General features: G+C 29.6%; 1 protein-coding gene across 4 annotated transcripts in view; it reads right to left on the reverse strand.

Moving 5' to 3' along the window:
• LOC129961037 (tyrosine-protein phosphatase 69D-like) overlaps positions 1–23,409 on the reverse strand; it is a 409,760-nt gene extending 386,351 nt beyond the window's left edge. For all 4 annotated transcript variants that reach the window (XM_056074833.1, XM_056074832.1, XM_056074830.1 and 1 more), the window contains exon 1: positions 22,958–23,409. In XM_056074833.1, coding sequence (XP_055930808.1) covers positions 22,958–23,048 — 91 coding nt within the window. In that variant the 5' untranslated portion in view covers positions 23,049–23,409. The remainder of the gene's footprint in view (positions 1–22,957) is intronic.
• Positions 23,410–23,886: the final 477 nt, after the last annotated feature.

The following is a 23,886-nucleotide window of genomic DNA, read 5'->3' on the forward strand; positions in this document are numbered from 1 at the left end:
TTATTAATTAAAGAAAATTTAAACGCCTCAAAATAAATGTTGATCAATCATCATTAATTTTTTTTTATTTTAATACATGCCTTTTTGCTGAAATTTCATTTGATTCAACGCGTTGATTTAACAATGCCTAAAAATAAGCTTAAGTAAATCTCTGAGACGGAGGCATGGCATGCAAAACCCTTGGGAGCAGACGAGCAACCCTTGGGAGAAACCAGTTGTGTATCGATATCCGCTTCAGGCTACGAGAAGCTTAACAAATATTTTGCTTTTCTTCCACAGAAACTTCGATAGAAATTAATCCGAAAAAAACCCCACCATAAAAAAAACACTCTTAAAGATTACAAATTAATTGAAATTTTTTCAACGATACCAATTTCATTTTGGGGTAATTTTATTAAATTATTATCAATTCTAAAGAAATCTTAATCAAGTGATTTTTGAATAAGGAAATTTGTAGTTAGATATTATTTTTCTTGGCAGCATTAAAGCTTAGAATTATTCCACCGCTTTTTTTTTAATTTTCTCTTTTACTTTAATATATTCTTTTGAAGAAATTGTATATTAATTATTATATTTTATGCAAAAAGAGTTTCTGCATTAAAATTTAACATGAAAAGATTTTAATCGCGAGCGAGTCGAGTATATCAGCTAGTTTAATAAAATCTCGGACAACATTGTACAATATTATGAAACATGCTATGCTACCAATGGATTGAACGTGAGCTACACGTGTGCAAATGGCGGAGTTTTCGTGGATATCTAGTCAAATCCTGGTTTCTGGTCTTGAAGCCGAAACTACTATTAGCCGAGAGTAATAAAATGAAAACTTTTGAAAAATGTCAAACTGATTAATATTTCAAGAAGTTGTTATAATTCAAACTGAAGCACAGCAATATCAAATGAATAACCAGACAAACTTGTACAACATAATATAAAACACAACAAGAACTCTTGGTAATAAAACCATTATTTTGTAAAATATGGCGTACATGCTTCCAGAAAAATCGAAGACATGAAATTCAGAAGATAATAAGCATTTCTCAGACATAATATTTCAAATATTGTTTTTCTGTCGTCTGCGTCTGACGTTAATGATTTCATAAAAGATATGAAGAAAAAAATTGGTCACCCTTCTTGCTTAAAGAAAATGCTTTTTTATTATTATTATACTTGAGAATTTTATAAAAAAGAAAATAAATTCAAACAAAAGGAAAAATTTCATCCATAAACTTATTTTTGTCTTCCATGGATTAAAAAAAGAATGACGGGTTTTCCGCATAAAAATGCATATTTTCAGTTTATCGTGCTTGATTATTTGCTTATAAAATATCCCATGTTATATAGTTTAATAATTCGAGAATTAATAATTAAGAATAAAGTCTGACTTCATAATTTCACTATGCAATTCATAGTCAAAGTATAAAATGCAATATAAAGCACTTTCAGAATATTATTTTAAATTATGAAAGAGAAATTTGTTTTCACGAACTAACTTTAACATTTTTCTATAAATGATGATAAATACAAATACATTTGGAAATCGAAACCGTTTTAAAAAACAAATTCAATTTAAAGATAGTTTTTAATTTTATATTATAAAGAAAGATATAAAGAATTATTCAGTTTAAAAGAATAAATCGCCTTATGATTATTTCTCGCTATACATTTAAGTAAATTTTTTAAGACGATCCAGAATAAATGCTTATTTTTAATAAAGCTAGTTAAAATGCAGAGATAGTTTACAAACGATCCTAATCATTTAAAACAAAGCTGTGAGAATTTCATCCAAGTTATAAATTCTTCTACTAATTTTCCAGTCTTTCTTAGCTATTTATTATCTCGAAGGGACCATAAGTTTCGTAGAAGCGAGGAGAGAGAAGACCGCTTCCTTCGTTGTCTGTTCTTACTCCACCCCCCCCCCCCCATTCCTTTCAAAATATGATACATGTCATGAAGCGGATATAAAGAAAAGAAATATAAAAGCTCGTGAAACGCCACAGGGTAGTTTCAAGCCACTTAGATCCTGCCCTGGCCCCTCGCTCATGAGAAACTTCTATGATCTTTTTCATTTCTCAGTATTGTTGATATTTCTTCTGTAACGATCTGATGTCAAAAGAATATTTAATAAAGCAATTTTTACTCCTAAACTCAACAATTTTCATTAATTATGAGGTGGATAAGTTATGGAATTAGGAGCCATTGTTAAGTGCAAAACAATTCTAATTAAAAACAAATTAAAGTATCTGCCTTGCAGTATTCGGCGCAGTATAAAGAATACAGTTCCTAATCGTCCTTTTATTCGCTCTGAAGAACATTTTTAGATCATCTTTATTAAAAGAAATTAAGAGAATTTCAAATGTCTCAGTTTAATCCTGAGATATGTGCTGATGCTCTTCCTGTATTTGTCCTAAATGAGCATTTTTTAGAATCCCCATTTTTTTTTTCAATCGAATAGAAAAAAATCGGCCATCCAAGTTATTATTAACAATATTATCAGAGTACAAAATAATAATTTCTTGGCAATTTCAGAAAGATCATTTGTACCAAACAATTCTAATTAAAAACAAACTCCAATGTATGTCTTGTAGTATATGGCGCAATATGAAGAATACAGTTCCTAATCGTCTTTTTATTCGCCCTGAAGAATATTTTCAGATCATCTTTTTTAAAAGAAATTAAGAGAATTTCAAATGTCTTAGTTTAATCCTGAGATATGAGCTGATGTTCTTCATGTATCTGTCCTAAATAAGTATTTTTTTTAGAATCCCCTGTTTTTTTTTTTTTTTTTTTTTTTTTCAATCGAATAGAAAAAAAGTCGACTCTTGAAGTTAGTATTAACAATATTATCAAAGTCCAAAATAATAATTTCTTGGCAATTTCAGAAAGATCATTTGTACCAAACAATTCTAATTAAAAACAAACTCCAATGTATGTCTTGTAGTATATGGCGCAATATGAAGAATACAGTTCCTAATCGTCTTTTTATTCGCCCTGAAGAATATTTTCAGATCATCTTTTTTAAAAGAAATTAAGAGAATTTCAAATGTCTTAGTTTAATCCTGAGATATGAGCTGATGTTCTTCATGTATCTGTCCTAAATAAGTATTTTTTTTAGAATCCCCTGTTTTTTTTTTTTTTTTTTTTTTTCAATCGAATAGAAAAAAAGTCGACTCTTGAAGTTAGTATTGACAATATTATCAAAGTCCAAAATAATAATTTCTTGGCAATTTCAGAAAGATCATTTGTACCAAACAATTCTAATTAAAAACAAAATCAAGTGTATGTCTTGCAGTATACGGGGCAATATAAAGAATATAGTTCCTAATCGTCCTTTTATTCGCCCTGAAGAACATTTTCAGATCAACTTTATTAAAAGAAATTAAGAGAATTTCAAATGTCTTAGTTTAATCCTGAGATATGCGCTGATGCTCTTCCTGTATTTGTCCTGAATAAATATTTTTTAGAATCCCCTGTTTTTTTTTTTTTTTTTTTTTTTTGTTGTTGTTGTTGTTTTCAATCGAATAGAAAAAAGTCGACTCTCGAAGTTAGTATTAACAATATGATCAAAGTACAAAATAATAATTTCTTGGCAATTTCAGAAAGATCATTTAACAATATGTCGTTGAATTATAACAATTAAAAGCAAAAGATAAGATAATAAAATCTTTAAGTAATTCATGAATCTCAGAAATTGTCACTTAAGACTTATCTAATACCGATGAGCTGTCATAGCACGTTAATATCAATTTATGTAAACAAGGTACTGCGGTTGTGGAAGAACAAAAATTGGACTGTCTCCGAGAGAAAATATTAGCTCAAATAACATTACTTAAATACTTGCTTAAGAAAACAGAAAAGCCGGGGTAAATCTTCCTCAACAATGACCCATAAAGAGATTAAACATGATAATTAACAAATGTCACTCAACATTAACAGACAAAGCAAACACTGAACATCATTCAATTACGTGACAGTAACTTGAAGTCGACACTTATGTTATTTCTAGTAAACCGTAATATGCTTGTCGAAAAGTAACTACTTTTCTGAAAGACGTTCCCCATGTAATGAAATAGAAGATTAACTGCAGTCATGATAGAAAGGCAAGATTTGGAAAAAGAAGTATTATCTTTTCCATAAAGTTTCTTAGGAGAATATTTGCCGGGAGGCTGTCTTAATTCATCTTTTGCGTTTGATCTAGATTTTCCAAGGAAACTGGGACAAATATCTCGAGAGCTTTTTGTTTTTATCATCTTTGATAATATCAGATACTTTAGAGATCACCGGCATGTCAATTATTCAGAATAAACAATCGCCGTCGATTATCTGTAGAAATGAATTGTTGAGTTTAGACTCCAAGTTTCCTTATGCTGAGTTTCCTATTTAATATAACCATTCTAAAGGAAGTTTCAGTCATTCCATGCCACTCGGATGAAAATATTTGAGAGATTTTATACTTATTTTACCTGAACTTTAGTAGTATTAAAGTTTATTTGTTAATCCAAAAACAAAACAGATTCCGTTCCTCGATTATAAAATACAAATCGATTTAAAAAATAAAATAAAAGATATTGATATTTCAAGTATGGGCCATTCTATTTTGCTTTTCAGAGTAAAAAAAATACATATCTTTATACAAATCATAATATAAAATCATTCTTTAGTTAACCTTTTTTTTTGGTATAGGACTAAATAATAGTTATAACAATACCCATAATTTTATTTTTTCTTAAAATTATTTGATCAAAAACATCTAAAAGAATTTGATTAACGCCATTTGTTGTAGATGGAATATACCATCTAATATTTCACGGCAATTTGTTTCGTGGTTCTTTGTCATGTTATATCAGTACACTCATGCCGTCATAATAATGATAAATGTCTTGGGAAACGTGCAACAAAACTACCCAAGCTTTTGTCTGTTACTGATATGATGCTTGAACCTCTTTCAATAGGTTACTCCATTTTCCTGGAAACGATATTCCTGTTGATTGAATTGGTTGCATTTTTGTCGCACCGAGGGATACAGCGCGAGTTACGAGTGACAGTTGGGCGGAAACGCCAGAGAGAAAAATTCCGACCATAAATGATTGAAGGGCAAGAAGGATTTGCGCAAAAGGATTTTACAAAGAATGATTGCACACGCTTGAGCAATATGACACTGAAAACTCACATTAAAGTTTGCAATATAGCTCAGAGTTTTCGAAAGCACTCTTCGCAATTTATTACTTTTAGAAAATTGATTTGACTCCGGGGACTCATTACAGTCACAATGACATTTTGACACGCATAATAATTAAAGGGGCTAAGTTGCGAAAGATTTCACTTTTAGTTATTGAATCCTTAAATATTAATAGCAGAAGTTTAGGAAATTTCTATTTCAATTAAATTATCAATAAACTTAATTTCAATGGCTGTTAACACACTCTAACGAACTTTCGTTACAATAATACCAGTCTCAAAATTAAAGTAGTCATAGTTAAGATATGTTAATCGTAGATACTTAAATATTCATATTAAGTGTAACGTGCATCTGACATGCAATAGCATGCTTCCTAATGCTACTGAACATCAGAAAGCAAAAAGATTTCAGGAAATCAAATTGATTTTATTCATTGGACCAACCTTTGACAAACAAGAATATTTCATTGAATTTTCTTGCTTGTTATTAATTATTGCTTCAGTTTTCAGCTCATTTTCCCCATTTTGATTAGGATCACGGAATATTTTTAATGCTGAACTAGTCCCAAAGGATAAAGGTTAATAAGTCTCGATATATACGCATTTAACTCATTCTTTACTTAACGTGCCTATCACCATCAGTATTTCTATACAATTAAAAATAGATGTATTATAGTTCAATACAAAATATCAATTATAATTAAATAACTATATATAAAGATGTAGGCTTATCTACTGAAATAAATGTTGATTGTCTGACAAAAGGAAATATATATGTCCATGAAAACAAAACTAAAGCATTAATTTTGTTTCAAGTTTATAGCAAAAGTTTTGCATAAATGCTAATGTGTTTACCTCAATAGTTGCATTAAAATATTTATTTAGGGAAATGGAAACTGGCCGCTTCAGTTTTTCTCTGAATGATTTCAACAGTCAGTTCATAACTATTATGACGGGAGAAACGGGATATTGCTAGTCGCGAATAGAAAGCATCCCCCTCTTTTTTTTCGTTTCTTTCTAGGATTATTCAACGACCTTGTTTCGAACATCTGGAACGACGATTAGGAAATCGTTTAGAGAACGCTGAATAACTTCCTTTTTTCTCTTTAAAAGAGAATTGTCATGCCTTTAGATGACATCGAATCGAAAAAAACGAATTTCATTTTGTTGACTAAGATTCACGTTTCATTCATTTCGATGTCCAACATAATAATCGAATATTAATACAACGTTTTAAAGACAGGGTACGTTTCTAAATTCATACAAATTATGTCTCAAGAAATAAATCTTAAATTAAAGTTTTGTAAAAAGCTTTAAAACGACATCTCATTTTTTTATGTACCACGTGCCGGATTTTTTCGCCCATTTTAAACAGTTTTATTACAGCCCAAACTCGAACGTAATATTTTAAATGAATTCTTTACAACAAACATCTTCAATCATCTATAGTTTACTTTAGTTCGCCAAGGGACCTCAGGCGTTTAAGATTTTGCATTGTTCAGATTTAATATTTCTGATGATTTGACAGACCCAAAAATGAGGATAAGAAGCTGTCGCTATGGTAGGGGGTTATTACACCTCTGGGAGATAAAGTAATGGTATGAGAGTTGCAATCACCATACCGGTGACGGAACATACCTCCTATGGGAGAAATTGTACCGTGAAAAGTGATTTCTATTAGGGCTCAACCATAGTTCACATGTGAGTGCTAACACGATTATTCGGATCATCCAGTTTCCCCCGGACGCTACTCTTTTGCGGTTATCTTAACAATTCTTAATTAGTACTGGTAGTATGAAAAGAAAATAAAATAAAATTAAAGGCATTTTATTTTTGTTGGAGTTGGTGCGAGAACAAAAATAACTATGTGGCGAAGACGGATTCGTACTAATGGGTAAGTTTAGACAAGTCCATATATATTTCTTAAGCAACTAAGAATTTCTTTGAAACCTCCACTTAAAGGAATCATTCGATTAGTTAAGAGGACAAGGGAGGAGGGCTTCCCTATCCTTTTCGGGTGAAAAAAAAATCGAATCTTCAATTTTCACATTAAATATGAAGGAACGTAGATAACTAAATATTTAAAATATGTATTTCGGCAATTTTTGAATAGTTATGAGTATTTAAAACCTGAACGCAAAGTATTACGCCCATTTATTGATAGCTAAAAAAAATTCGAAGGTTCATTATTTTTAAAAATTTAATAATATTTAATAACGGTAATTAAAATTTGACTAGATAACCATTAAACAATTCTTTATAATAATATTTAAGAAGTTTTGTGGCTTACAATTAAATGGGTGAGATAAATTTCAAACATTTTACTACTTTTAAAATGATATATTCATTGGATTATATTGCAGAACTGTGTATATTATGCGAAGATGTAATTTTTCTTATTATATTCAAACTTAAAAGCATTTATTTATTAAAACATTTATAATCTAAAAACAAGAAAAATGAAACTTTTCAAATCTTATATAAAAACAGTGTAGAAGAAAATTTGCCATACATTTAGAATTTATTTTGAAATATATATTTCTTTTCATATCAGATATTGGTCATATTTTTCCCTAAATCAATAGTTTTGCGTTATTTTATGAATTCAATTTGAAGTTTCCTCCATTCATAAAATCTAGTGCTAACTTTTGTATAGAGTAATTAATAAAAAAATTAGACTGCTTTCGAGTAATTTTAGAGAGTTTAGAACATTTATCATAAATGCTACTAACTGATGATAATTAAGAAATATATTGCAAGGGAATTTTATTTATTTCTAATATTTTTTTCCCTTAACGCTTGCAAAATTTGAAAATAATAGGAAGTTGAAATTTTAAAATTGTTCTGAAGATCACTGGTAGTCTTAATGTAAAATTAATTAAAAACCATTAAAACTTTAAGGAAACTGTTCTTGGATCAAGAAGCATAAAGACGTTAAAGTGAGCAATCGAAACTTCAAAATGGGTCTCGGAATAAATGGCAAAAAAATGTGTCTTGGTTTTTTTCCTCTCCTCATATCCTCGAATTCAATATAATTTTGATCAATAATGCTATCTCAAAACGGTCACGGTGATTTTTAAATTATAGTGTTGCTTTTTTTATTACTAAAAAGCACTCTTCTGGGGTACTTCATTGGAATTACTGGGGTTAATAAGTACAAAAAATAACAGTTTTAAAGAAAAAGCTTTGAAAAATTAAAAGCTTCTCATAAGAGCCATAATGTGTGCGAAAGTCGATCTATAAATCTATAAATATTTAATCTGTTACTTTCATCGTGGAGTAGTAAAAATATTACAGATAATATTACAGTAACGCTATAAAATGATTATGTAAACATTTTATTTTAAATGTTCATAATTTACTTGATCTAGGAATTCTCACGTAATTGATCAATAAAAAATTTATGGAGCTTATTAATAAATTGATAATGATTGTTGATTGATAATCATTGTTCAGATGCTATATTGTTATAATAATGTTAGGCCGAAAGTTTTCTAGTGCTTAAAAATTATTTATTAATATTTAATGTTTTAATTTAAAAGAGAATAACTTAAATATAGGATTAAGTTAAAAAAAGAGAACGGATTCTTCATCTCTAATAATATATGGAATTAAAATATATTAAAATAAGTATGTTTTTTTATCACAAACATAATATTCGTATAATATAAAAAAATCATTATTGATCATCCAGCTATTTAATTAAAATATTTGTCTGCTTTATTAACCGCTGTACACACGGCTGGGCCTGCGCTTATTTATTTTAAATATAATGAAAACAAAATATACGTAATTTATTTTGAATTCGTATATTCAACTCATTAAAATGTTTTAGAGGCGCAATCCTAATTTAAATAGCATCACTGAACAAAAATGTTGAAAAAATTAATAAAAAGTAGAAAAATAGTTGTATAGAATATATATATATATATATTTTAATTTTAAGGTGTAAAAATAGTTTTTGCGCAATGATATGTTCTAAAATTATGGTGAAAAAAAAATTCAAAATCAGTCTATCCCGATTTCAATTCTTCTAGGGGACCATAGAAATTTTCTAAAAGCGCAGCTAATTTTGTTCGATTTTGCTAAGGAGTGTGGAATTATATAAGATTCAGTTAAACAAACAAACAAATGGACATTCAGTGTATGTATATATATATATATATATATATATATATACATACATACATAGATGAATATAGATCAATAAATTTCTAAAATAAACAAAAAGATTTTTGTTTTTTTGTGGTTTTTTTTTCAAATTTAGTATTTTATAAGATGGATTTCACAGGCAACAGTCACGCTCCAGATTTGTGCAAAAACCCATGAATACATGTTTACTGATTAATGGTTATATATGTGTTAGCAATGATCACTAAATAACCAAAAAGTGATAAATTTTTCTACCAACAGTATGAAATAAACCAAATATACCAAAAATATGGGAAAGTATATATGCCAAATCATTAATTTTAACGAAATTGTTTTACACCATGCAGGATATCTGTTCTTGAGTAACTTTAGAATCGATTTCGTTTAGCAATGAAATTGGGCTTGGATTTTTGGTTTAACGATAAATTGGTAATTTTAAAATGTATTCAGTTTAAATAATGAGAAATAATTATAACAGTGATTAAAATCAATTTAAAATTTTATGATATCGTATGATATTTATAAGATGTAAAATCTTCATTATGTAAGACCATCAAAAGCAGTCAATTTATCAATTAAAATGAATTTTATATAATGAAAGTAACTTTTTTTTAACTTGGCATTTTATTTTCCCGCTGTCATTTATATAAATTGTTTTACAGAAAAATATTTTATGTTGCTACTGCAAAATAATTTTAAACACTTGATGCAATTTAATTAAACGAATTTCATATATCTGGAAAATAAACAGTTTTTTTAAAGGCATTAAAATTGCCTTTCTTGTGATGAAATAGAGAAAAACGCATCACTTGAATTAAAACAAAGCAAAAGAAAAATGCATACGCATCAAAAAGAAAATTCAGCATTTCACAATACGAATGACAAAACCAAGAATAACAACTTCTTTCTTCCTTTCTTTTCCTACCCAATATTTATTAAATATTATTAAGATAGCCTCTCATGAGAAAACCAGTTTCCATTACCCTGGCATTGGACGACGGTAATAAAGGTCTAGTCCCTCTAATTTTACGCCTGTGCACACCATGCAATTTGACAACCTCATTCAGGGTAATCCTGAAAAGTTGGATAAATTTCACCTTCTGTAGTCCTCTTTGCAACTTCAGTGCATCCAGTTATGCGCTGGTAATTGGGTATGTGGTTAGTCATGGTTATATTTGGAATAATTGGTGAAGAGAGGTTATGATGCTCGTATGCATTGTCAAGATGTTTAAAACCATTAAATAAAAGATAAGAGGCCTTCTAAAGGTTTTTACCTCGTAAATCTTGCCATCATGTCCACAACTTCAAATAATTTTTTTCGAAATTCCTTAATTTCTCAGAATAGTTTCAGTTCCTAAAACCGGTAGTTAAAATAAAATCCAGGAAATATATATCCTTTAAAAAATTATTAAGGCGGTTCAAATAAGACGTTGCACATCAACTTGAAACAAATATAGTTCAAAATAAGAAAAATATATATTTCTACTGGGATTGTAGCAATAATATATAAAAATAACTTTCTTTTCAGCAATAACTTCCAAAAAAAAAAAAAAAAAAACACGCTTTTTTCAGTGTTATATTCCGAAATAAAATTATTACCTGCTTCGAAGAGGAAAAAAAAAAGTTATGTCGCCAATTTTGCATTCCCTGCCTATTATTTGATGTTAACTTGGGATAAACACACCTTAGCTCCTAATATTTCCCAAAGGATAGTGGATTGGAAATAGCTGAATTTTTTTATCTAAAAGTTTTCATTCAATACCTTTTGATCTCGAACCATTTATATCTCAAAATGTGCAACTGCATTTCTTAAAACTTTCAACAATAAAACCTTTTCAAATATTTGAAAATTCCTATCGTGGTCAATCATTTTTTCTATGCTTCATTAAAAATAATAAAAAAATCAGTACTTATCAGTTTTCTAAAGAATTTATAGAATTAAAGTGTCTTAAAATTGCCGGAAACGTTTATAAAACGGCGGTTAAAATGCTTAAGTATTAGTAAGTACTGAAGATTACCATATAGAAAACATAAATTGTAAATTTTTCTTTCTAAAAATTAGTCAAATGCTTCAGTTAAAAAAAAAAGCTATTAATGGCAATAACAATTTATTCACATTTTGGCAACCAATGCATCATATTCAATTTCTTTTTACTGCTTTATTTTCCAGATAATATTTTACAGCGAAAAGAAGGAAATTAGACATTTCCAAATATGCAAGTCTTAAGACTTAATTGGAAAATGTATTGTACAGACAGCGAAATTGGAAATAAATTAAGGAAAATTCGTTTATTTTGCAGATTTTAATACATAATAGAGGAAGTTGCTCAAAAAACAAGTTATTTAAACTAGAGGAAATTGTAATTCGGCTGATGTGATTGAGAAATAAAAGCGACGACATAATGGTGGATTCTCTATATAACCTTTCACCCGACTTCATATTAGTTTCACACAATCCAAAGCATCCAGTTAATGACTACCTTTCACTTTTCATCAATATCGAGGAAAATGCAATGGCTAATTTAATAGAAAATATTTTCTCGCAAACATAGTACGTGTTTGGACTTCAAGTACCATCGGATGCTATCGTTAGGGTAGTAAGGCAATCTTAAAGAAACTACCCCCAAAGTTAATATTTTCTCAGAAAGAAAAAAAAAAAAGATGTTTCGGAGCGTATTACGAGTTATTTGAGACAAACCAATGAAATTTCCATTGGCCAGATGGTTCAATATGTTGATGGTACATAAAACGAGAACTGGGTTAATTTTTCATGAATAAAGATGAGCTCTCATGGTGTTGTGGTTAATCACAGTAAGTATAGGATTAAAACCTTATATTAACCATCTTTAGCGGCGGATTACAAGCAAGGCAAAGTAGGTGAGCTCCGGAAGCAAAGAGTTGAAAATGATCCTGAAATGTAGGTTTAGATTATATATATGTCTTATTTCTAACATTCTGACTTAATCATATTTCAATATTCAGCATCAAATTAATGCCCTTTTTCAGCTTTATAATTCATTAAATTCTTTGCGGGAAATTATAGTTATTGAAACAATTACAAAACAAAAAGGAATTTTGCTAAGAAAGAGGCAGATACATTTCTTTTCATGAAATGAATTCGTAAATTATTTCGGCAATATGTTTGAATACTTACTAAGACATAAAAATAAAATTTAGTTCAAAGAGTTATTTATTAAAACAAACATAAATTAAACTAAATATAAACAATAAAAATATGTAATAGTTATACGTAAAAATGATAACGCAATTATTAAATAATTATTAAAAGTACTCAAAATTAGACTACTTTAAAAAGTAATAAATAAAATGTCGAAACGTACAATTACTTATGTGTAATGTCTCACAGTGCCTCTTAAAAAAATTTAGCCCCAGGGGCCTCCTTCGATTTGAATCCACCCCTGACCACTTTTACGTTTTATTCCAGATTTGAATTTGAAATCTTTTGAATTTTTCAAAGATTTTTCGCAAGTTCTCTTAGTATAAAAGAAATATCGAAATTTGAGAACTAAAAATAAATTATAAATTTAACACATATTTGGCTTTCGTAAAATGATTTTGAAAAAAATTTGTAAAGTGTTTTAGACAAAAAAATTTCTTAATGAAATTCCAGTATATTACTTTATAAAATCTTTAAATGATTTTCAGAATCTCTTGAATAAACACAGTGTTCCTTTCATGAGTTGGAGAACTAATTTGTTTTTATTTGAGAGTTAAAGACAAACAATATTTCAAAGAAATCAGTTTGAATATATTATTAAAATTTAAAAATGTTAACCTCTCCTTACAATGTTTACATAAATCAAGGTAAATTATTTATTTTTATACAGATGTAGAAGAAATAAGAAACTTATTCAAGAAATTCTTATCAATGTAAAGCTTAAAATATTTTGAACAAGAAAGTAGTAAGCACACAAAGAAGGCAGTATATAGTGATTTTAACGAAAAAAAAGTTTCAAAATAGCACTTGCAAATACGTTATGGAACTAAAACTTACTAAGCAGAGAAATATATACACATCGATGTAGATTTATTAAATGTTATTGTAGTTATTATTGTAATTTTTAGCTGACTATATTTTCAATTTTAAACATTTTATTGATACTTTACAGAACAATCGATAAAAATCATTCAATTAAATATAACGAATGGCAATTCATAAGTACATACAATGCTTCAATAAATGAGAAAGTTGCACCTTGAGGAGGTTTGCGCAAATGGGGAAAAGAACATAACAATGAAAACTTAACCGATGACTTTGTCCTTATTTGAGTGGTGTCAGAAAAATCAACAGACTATTTAGCAGGCCTTCGATAAATTCGATTAACCAATTTTCAATGCCTAGTCTGGAATAGGGGAGTGCTCGCTCTTTATTTGGGGATTAGCACTATGAATTTCGCTTGAAATTCTTCAAGGTACCCATGTAAATATGAACATCAGATAAATTTATTATTTTCAATATCATTCCAAAGTAAGCCTAGAACTTTACGTACGATTCTATTAGTTCAATGCGAGATCAGCGATTAGATATTGAATTTTGAAACCAACTAACGAATGGCGAAAGAATACGCATCCACATTATCAATACATTCATTGACTCGAAACCGCAAGGGGAAAACATCTGAAGAACGCGCAGGTAAAAAAAGAAAAGAAAAGAAACAACACAAGATACATTCACTTATGGTTGGCTTGAGAAACTTGCAGTCACCTTTATCCATCGGCCACTCTAAGTACCTCTCTCTAACCGGTCTGTAACCCCTCACCCGTCTCCCCATTCCATCCTCTACGGGATGGATTATTATAAGGCCATCCCCAACTAAATCGCATCTCGTTGCAATAAAGATCGCTGCCCTCCCCCCTTCCGCACAACTCACAACGACCTTGACGTCTAGCAATTTTTTTCTTCACTTCTTTTCCCATTGCTTCCCTTACCTTTGCCTGCAGATGCCTTGTTAAAATGGGCGGGTAGTTGCAGTTGAAAAAAGCGCGAATGCCGGATGGATGGTTCAGAAAAAAAACAAAAAAAAAAAAACATGGTCGAGGAGGTCGACGCCGCGTTTCTCGAGGAGGTATTTTTTACTCGGGTTTAAACTATTTACCCGTACTCTTTTCTTCAAAACGCAGAAGAAAGGAATGGTCCAAGAAGAAATGAACGAGAGAATCTATCTTCTTTCGCAAGGTCAGATAGGCGCAACAAACGACGCGCCACGTCTCTCATTTCTGGATTTTTCCAAAGCCAAAGGTGCTTCGTCAACTCCAACGAAATAGTCCATTCAACTGAAATGAAAATTCTACCGGATTTTGATTTCAATAGCTTGTGAAACTCTCTGTATGGATATTCATCGCACTTGCGAAAGAGAAACGTCACAGAAAGTGGCACAAATTGATAATTCATCCTCTGGAAATATTTTAAATACATCAGTTTTCTTCCCCACATGCTTTTGTTGTGAAATTAAAGAAGAGGAGCATGTTCTATGTGTAATATATCGCAACATATTCTGTTGAATAAACTTCCCTGTATTAAACGTGATACATTCAAAATATTTAGACTTTACTGCGAAAACAAACAAGTGCAAGAGACGCTTTTGATCTTCAATAAGTCAACATTGCTTTAATGTACTTGTAATCGTCATTTTAAGTAAAGTTACATGACGGAGGTTATGTATGCGTCACTGATGCATCATATAGCTGACAATTAGAAAACTAAAGGGTTTCAATAGTCTCGAAATAATGCTATAAACAGGTTATATGAAGTTATATTATTCAATCAAAATAAATAATCAAAAAAATATTTTATAACTATGTAATGCTAAACAAAAAACTGTTCTGAAAATTAAATTCATGATGTATGTAATAATGTTCAAACTCATAAATATTGCTCCTTTGGTACAGTTTTAATAAGTATCTTTCAGCAAAAATAAGTACATTTACAATATATCTCTAGATTTCCTGTTATCGAAAATTATAATTATTCATTTGTGCGATGCAGTCCAAAACATTTTTTTGGAATTTATAGTATAGCCCTTATTTCTTGAACTTCCTGACATTGGTGGACAAGTTCCAAATTCAGTGAAGGTCATCATTCCATGGATTGATTTTTTTTACAAATTAATGAAGCTTCTTTCGGGCATCACCTTAACGTGTACCTCACTTTGAAATTTGAAATAAAATATTCACTCGCCACTTTAAAAAATATTCTATTAAACTCGATATACAATCCTTTGACTCAAGTTATTTTTTTTCAAGAATCAAAACATTTCAAAATCGCACATGTCAGTTCTCTGTCTGTCCGATATCATTTATTTTTCCAAAAGGTTTTATCTCTGGCATAGTCATTTTGTAGACATTTCTAATGATAGAATCAGAAAGGCGTATCGCTTCCAGCCATCTATGCAAAAGCAGGAAGAGCTCCGTCCAGAACTGCTGAAATGAGAAATGCAACTGAAAGGACATTCAAATGGCATCCCTAAATGAGTCAATCCCATGGAGAGGAGATGAGCTGGAACTAATCGCAGCAGGGGAGCCATCTTCACTAACAGAAAAGGGGCAAACTGCTCACATTTCCAACGATATAGCAATAGGGAGATTTTTTTTTAATTAACTAGGATCTTGTTGACTATTTTAGATAACATTCCTTGACTCTGCGGTAATTCAGTTTAATGTTTGATTGCACAAGAATGAGAATGTACAATTAACAGATTCGGTTGTAAATGATTGCAATGATTATTTTTCGCGGCATTTTTTATAGTTGCATTTCAAATATGTTGTAAAAAGTGGTTATTTAATCTGAAGAACCATCCAACCACAGCAATCCCTATAGGGCTATTTAATTTAAAAAAATATTACTGTAACTCTGATTCAATTTTTCTAGAATTTTTTTAATTTGTCATTAATAAAACATTAAATTGCCTAATAGAAGGAGGAAATTAAAGTACATTTTAAGGTCGATATTTGAATACACAAAACTATTAGTTCTATATAAGAAATAAGTGTCAAACCTATTTTTCTTCAGCATGTATTCGTTAACAAAATACTTTGTAAACAGTTATGATAAAACAGTCATGCATAACATCAGGATATGCATGAAAGATTCACTACAGTAAAGAAATAATTTGACTAAAAGGCAAAACAAGAATTCATAGAAATGGAACATTTCTATAACATTCAATGGAATTCTTCTGTATAACTAATACATGTGCAAAAAATTAATTTATAACCGTATTTTATAACATAATATATATATATATATATATTTTAAATAATATGATATTTGTAGAGCAATATGCATAAAGTTGCTGATGATGATATTTTTCAATCTAAACTGACCGAGAATTCGTTTTGCTACCATAATAAAAAAAAACAATCGCCATATTTGAAAAAATATATTATCTGCAATCAGCAAATCACATTTATCACAATCAGCAAATGATACCAAAATTGAACATATAAGGAATTACCAATCGGAAAAGAGAAATAAACCGTATTTCTTATATTGAAACAAATTTTATTTCATAAGTTTAAAATACCTTAATAAATACTGTTTAGTATATGTTTTCGTAAAAAAATTGAACTAAAAATTTTAAAAATTTCAGTCCTTAACTGAACTGTTTAATTGGATAATAAATTTAGTCGAAAAGAATCGTACTAAATAAATTATCTACACCACGTAATTCAAGCGATAAAAAGGATTGGGTTTATTGATTTTTGTTGTTATTTGTCTTAGATATGCATAAATTTTTTATTCCGTCAGAATTTTAAATAAAGTTAAAATATATTCAAATGCAGTTTCGGGTGTTTTTTTTGGGGGGGGGGGGGTCGGGATATATTTAGTAGGGAAGGTTATTTTGGAGGTTAAGTCTGTAAAGGGAGATCACAGAAAATCAATTGGAAGCGCATGTTGATCAAATATATATCCATTGTAAAAGAAGCTTATTTGTTCAGCTTTGTCATCATAAGGAAAAGGTACGAGGGCAAACATTTCCGTAACCGGCAGAAAGAATTACTCGTACGAAATATTTCATTCCTTGCACTAGTCATTTTTTCCCACTTAACTACACTACTATATTTGACATAGTTAACGCCTGAAAAGTTTCAAAGCATTGCATAACAGTTCACATCAACAAAATGACCTACTATGTTCTTCCGATAATTTACAGGAAAATAAATAATGATGATGATATTTATGCCGTAACATTTTAATTCAATCTTTAATATGTTCGATGACATGGTTTATAAATGTGATTTCAGATCGTCCATTAAATTAGAAAACCAATTCTTTGCTATCTAAAATAGAATGGGTCATAGATCAGTAGTAGAATAGATAGTAGTAGCATAGTCAGATAGAATAGATAGTAGGTGTGAACTAATTTCATAGCAGATGTTAATTGCAGGCAAGCCAAGAAGCAGTCAATGTATTAAAACAAATATATATATATATATATATATATATATATATATATATATATATATATATATATATATATATATATTATATATATATATATATATATATATAATTGATGAATCGAATACAAACTATCTAAATGTTTGTGAAAATTAAAGAAAAAATGTATATTTATAAAAAAGAAATAAACATACAGAAAACAATCAAGATCGTATAAATAAAAAAAATATCGTTACATAATACAAACAACTTAAGTTGGTCACAATAAATAAAAGGACAAACCCAAATATCCACTTATATTTAATAATGCGACTAAAAATTACCTGCAAAATATTCTCACTTTAAGAAATACAGTTCTTGTCTGATAATTTAAATAGGCACATGTATATAAATATAGACCAGTTTTAAAGTTATACAGAATTAAGTGTTTATCCTTATATTATTATTAATGAGAGATAAAAAGCCAAAAAGTATTTCTGAAATTCCTTTAGTTTGGCAAGCCTTTTTATACTTCTTTTATTAATATGGTTTCTAAAAGACACATACTCCACAGTAGCTGATTTGCGTCATGGCTTTCTTAATGAGAAATACTATATTAATTGCAAGCTGTGCAGGCGATCAATAGTACGTCTAATTCAGATAGTAGCGATTGCAAACGGTTCAGTCAACTCAACATGACGCCCTAATGGATAGTTTCATTTCGAAATGTGTAACGTAGCTACATGGGGAGCAACAACTTACAAACACGCAAAATCACAGTTAACGATACAACCTTGCAGAAAATGAAGAAAATATGTACTCCGTCTAGCCTCTATGCTACTTTTTTAATACCCATTTTATGATGAAATTGGAGCTCATGTTACTACATATGAATTAACTATCAGTAAATAAATATTTATAACAACCTTTGATGTTGTGTAAATATGTGTAAGAAAGAGAGGTTCTTTACAGTCAAAATTTTAAAGAAATATTGTCTGTGCTGATTTTTAGTCGAACATTTAACTATATATAATTTTAATAATTAATGATTACAATAATTAATAAATAAACGTTAATATGCAGTCATATATAATAATTTGGATAGCAATTTGGCCATATTTTTTAAAAATCCGTCGCAAGTTTAGTCGTAAATTCCATAGCACTAAGTATGAAATAGCAAAAAAATATATCAAGAAGTCATGTATTTTAATAAAGGTTCATTTATGCATAGAGAAATTCGGTGTGAATGGTATCCAAGTTTTTTTTTTTTTTTTTTTTTTTTAATCTTTAGATATAATTAACACTCCTACAGTACGCCGTTTCGACAGCAGGGATTCCAAGCAATGTAAAAAAATTGATGTAAAAAAATAAAGCTATATCCCAGCTCAACTTCTATAACATGACATAATGAATATGTTAATGAATGCTATTAATTAATAATGAACGAAAATGAATGAGTTTATCCTTTTAAAGGGCAGTTGAACGTAATTAACAAGAGAAAAATTACTATTTTTAATATCAAACTTACATAATAAAACTTTTAATTCATAAAAAAAAATGTTTTTTAATGAAATAATTTTAAAGCAATGTTTGAAAAAAATCTTAGATATTTGCAAGCAAAATAATAATAATAATATCTCGATAATAAAATCATATTATTCCAAAACTCTTAACGCATTCTGCATACAGGCGTAACACGTCTATGAAAAGGTGACCGGGTCAACAGCTTTGACGAGACCGGCTTTGAAGGTGAGGCATGGATGTGTTAGTGGTATTTTATCTAAACGGTCAGAAGGCACTGAAAATCTGCCGTGGCCGAAATCCCCTGAGAAGTCGTTAGCCTTCAGGGGTGTGGCCACAGAGATTATTTCTCCCCTATGGTGTGGGCCAACAAATGCCTCGAACACACCTGTGCACCCTCTCTCAAAAAAAAAAAAAAAAAAAAAGTTCCCCTATTCCCTATAAATGATCGAATGAAATTGTATATAGGCTTTGGCACATATAAAATCAGTTCCATAGGCCAAATCAACAAGGTTGATTGTGAAGTAATATGAATGTCAACAGCAGAGATTTTTAGCATTATTTATTTATTTATTATTATTTTATTTTTTTAAATCTAGTCGTACAGACGTGAGCCGGCTATATAAATTATTCTTTAGGATTCTTGTGCGGAATATTAATAATGGAGAAGAATCATTCCTAAATTTGGCCGAAGTCCATAACAAAGTAAAAGTCGTTTGTCAAGGGGAAAAAAATTATCCTAATATAATTATTCAAAATAATGCATAAAGTCACTTTTGGTGAGGGAAAGCGGCATAGTGAAAATTTTAACACAAATCGTGAGCTGTTTATTAATCATTTTCCGCTTAGTCTTGCAGTGAAAGTATCTTAAAGGGCGCAAAATACGGCATAACATTACACTCAGTCCAGCTAATTAATGGTTAAAAAAGAAAAGAGGGCGGCAGCATGAGAAAAACAAAATAAAACATTAGGAAATTTATTAAATTAATTTTAATGAGGAGAAAGTTTTATTGGAAAGATAATTAGAATTTACGGAATATCTTCAAAAATACTTTTATTGCTCAAAGTGAAAAGGAGGGGGAGGGGGGGATAAAGGTCCATCTTTTACATAATTAATGTTTTTGGGACAAGCTGGGATTTTCCCACCCACTGTTACTTGTACGCATGATGCGATAGTCAAACTTGAAAAGTATGCGCTAGATTTAGGTTTCCGATCCAATTTTCAATGAAGTGTGGGAAAAAGAGGAAAAGTTAGTCAAAAATACTACACAAGGTGTTTGAATCAACAAGAGGGGGCAGATTTCTACATACTTCATTGCATTCACAGGAAAGGAATTAAAATAGAAAGTTCTTTCAATTTCTTCTAAGGACTCATTTCTTTAAGTACATATCTGAGTATAAGTTCTTCTTAAAATAGTGAAAGAAATGTTTTATACAAATTTTAAAAGTAAACTATATAAAAACATTACAACCTACGTTTACTAAATAAGTTATATATAATTCAAGAACATTTTGAACTACATTCAATGAATGCCATTTGATAAAAACAGAAAGAAATCGATGAACTTACATATTTATGTAACTAAGTTTCAGAAAATTAAAATTTATCACAGAAATATTCCCGTAGTTTCATACTACTTATCGGGTATCTGTCATCTTCTATGTTTAAAAGAATTGATAATTGCATTATTTATGTATTAAATTTTAAATAATAATCTTTTATCAGGCATTTTTAAAATAGAGCCTTGAAATTTTTCGAGAATAAATTTATTTGATATCCTTACACAATTTATTGCCACTGAAGATTTCTAATCAGATAATTTGGTGGAATATTAATGATCCGATTTGAAAGCTCTGCCCATTTCAAACTACTGGCGCTCCCGCAATTTTTCATTCTTATTGAGATTTTAAATATTTAATTTATTGAATTGAATACATATATTTCAACTAAAAGAAAATAGAAATCATACAATAGAAAAACTCGCAAAATATATCTATATTATATTTTACAAAATGAAATTTCGATGTATATAAAAACAATAGGAAAATAATAAAATTTGATTATAAATCGATCTACTATTTTTTATAATGAAATTCGCAAAATATAATTATATTTCATAATTTTTTTCATCATCACTTCAGTTTAATTTTCTATGTAAGTTAAATTTGGAATTTCAATTTCTTGGCTGGAGACAAAAAATCTTTTTTTCTTAAATATTACGGAATTTTGAGGTTCTAAATAATTTTTATTTGATATTTGAATATGCTACAATTCAATACATAGAAATCTATAAGTATTTTATAATAGATAATATTAATAAATACATTTTTTAAAAAAAAATATTTAAAATAAATAAAAATATTTTAATAAATAAATAAAATAAAATGTAAATAAATTAAATTATCTTAAAATAGTGCAGAATAAAATAAATTGATGGTTAAAATTACTTTATAGCTCAGAAAAAATAAATAAATTAATGGTTAATTAAACTTGAACGCTAGGGATTGGGACAGAAAAGTTAGATTTTACAAAATTACGTATATCATAAAAAACAGGCATCATACAAATAAAACTACATTATGTTCAAATGAAAAATTCAGCACATTCAACATGTAAACATTACAAAAGAATAATAAAATATGAATAATGAACAATATATATTTTAGCTTTTATTGAGTAACTATACAAAGCTGAAATTTTGAATTCCATCCCAAAATAACCAGCCAGAAAATATACAGATGAGTATATTAAAAGTTCCTAAAACAGAAAGGCGATTTTTAAAAATGCATACTTAGAACTTCAGATCATTATTTTACAATAAATAGTTAAAAATTAATTTAAATAATGGAAAATTAAACTTATTTTGCGATTAATAGCAAAACGCTTGTTAAAATATCGAAATAAAAAATAATTTATTCTTTAATTTCCAATTTTGGATTTTAAGCAAAAATAGAATATTCAATGGTTTTATATAAACATAATTTTTCGCTGAAATGGAAAATAACGATGGAGAAATATATTACAATGCACACGTACATAAGTTCGTCATCAGAAAAAAATAATCTGGGTTTCAAGTGAAACGTGCTGTACCGGCGTTTTCGAGAATAAAAAAAACAAACAAAAAAAACATCACAGTTTTTGAATCGGACATTCAACCGGTAGTTTACAACGAAAAACTATTCGTTTAAAATTAGAGAATAATTCATAATTAAAACACTGTCTGAAGATTTATTTTCACTCGTGTTCACTGATGAAAAATCGCAACTGAATACCGTTTATTATTTTTTAATGATGGAATAAAATAAGATAGAGTTAGGTGCTCATGTATGCTGCCCGATTGATGTGAGTGTTTAACAATATTCTATTAAAGCTGACACTTCAATATAGAAATAAAGGATGAGATAATTGGGAGCAATTCCGTATCCAAGCAAACCGGTAAAAGCAGGACACTTTTTCCCGCCGACATACCGCCGGCTCTCTGACGGCGGGCCGCCGCGCGTTCAAGAACTTTGCTATTATTAACTGTAATTTGGGTTTTGTGTTAATGAATGAATTGTCACCATCTAAAAGAAGTACTTTCGGATTATTTTAAAGTTCACTGTATTAAATGCAACCTATTTTTTTTTCTGGTTAGTTGTAGGAGGGCAACCAGGATCTGAACTAATATTTTTGGTGGGAAAAAAATGTACACTCGTTGTACTTACCTATTTGTGAGATGATTGCAGTAATGCAGAGCACGTGTACGCACCAAGGCAGAAAACTGTCCACCACTGCAGGAAATCGAACCACCGCCATTTAAGTTAAATAGGGGTTAGAACAGTTCGCGTCTCACACTACGCTTCACACCAAAAATCATGAAAAATTATTTATGAGTATATTTTGAGAAGTACTAATAAAATTTATCGGTGATAACTGTTTTTCTTCTTATTATTATTTCTTTTTACTTTTTAAGAAACAATTATTATTTTTTTTTTCTTTATAAGTATATGAGAAGTTTGAAAGGTGCCCCTCAGTGAAAATACCGTCACCCCGTGCGCCTCTCAAGTCATCTTCCACACGGTGCACAATACGAGCATTAGAGATAGAGTGGTATATCCGGCACACATCAGTTCGCTCAATCCAAAACTTCGGATGGAAACGTTGCTCGTGACGGCGTCGCCCGCTATAACAAGCACCGATGCTTATCCAAAGGGGAGGAAGTTAGCAGGGGGGAGGAAAAAAGGCCGCCCGACAGAGCCATCTGGTGAAGGAGAAATAAACGTCGCATGGATTCTCTTTAAAAGAGAGAAGAGGAATGGCTCACTTTCAAGAGTACCCTCAAAGCCGCACTTTGGTCTTCTTGTAAGAAGTGTTGAGAAATGTCAAATTAGCGTAAAAACGCGATCAAGTTCGTACGTTCAGTAATTGGAGGAAAACCGTCGCGAGGTTGGCCCAGTGGGTGACGCGTGAACCGTCAGTACTACCTTGGCATTCCAACGCTGATAGATTTTAAACGATCTTTTTTTTTTGTTCATTTTATTTAAAGAGAGGATGAAGGCAGATCATGATCGGGGTTATTAGTTATTTCTGCTCTAAAATCGTCTTTTTTTAATTATTCTTTTTTTTATGTTTTATATCCGCAAACACTTCTATG

Source organism: Argiope bruennichi, chromosome X2 (assembly GCF_947563725.1).
Source record: "Argiope bruennichi chromosome X2, qqArgBrue1.1, whole genome shotgun sequence".
In the NCBI taxonomy this organism is placed as follows: Eukaryota; Metazoa; Arthropoda; class Arachnida; order Araneae; family Araneidae; genus Argiope; species Argiope bruennichi.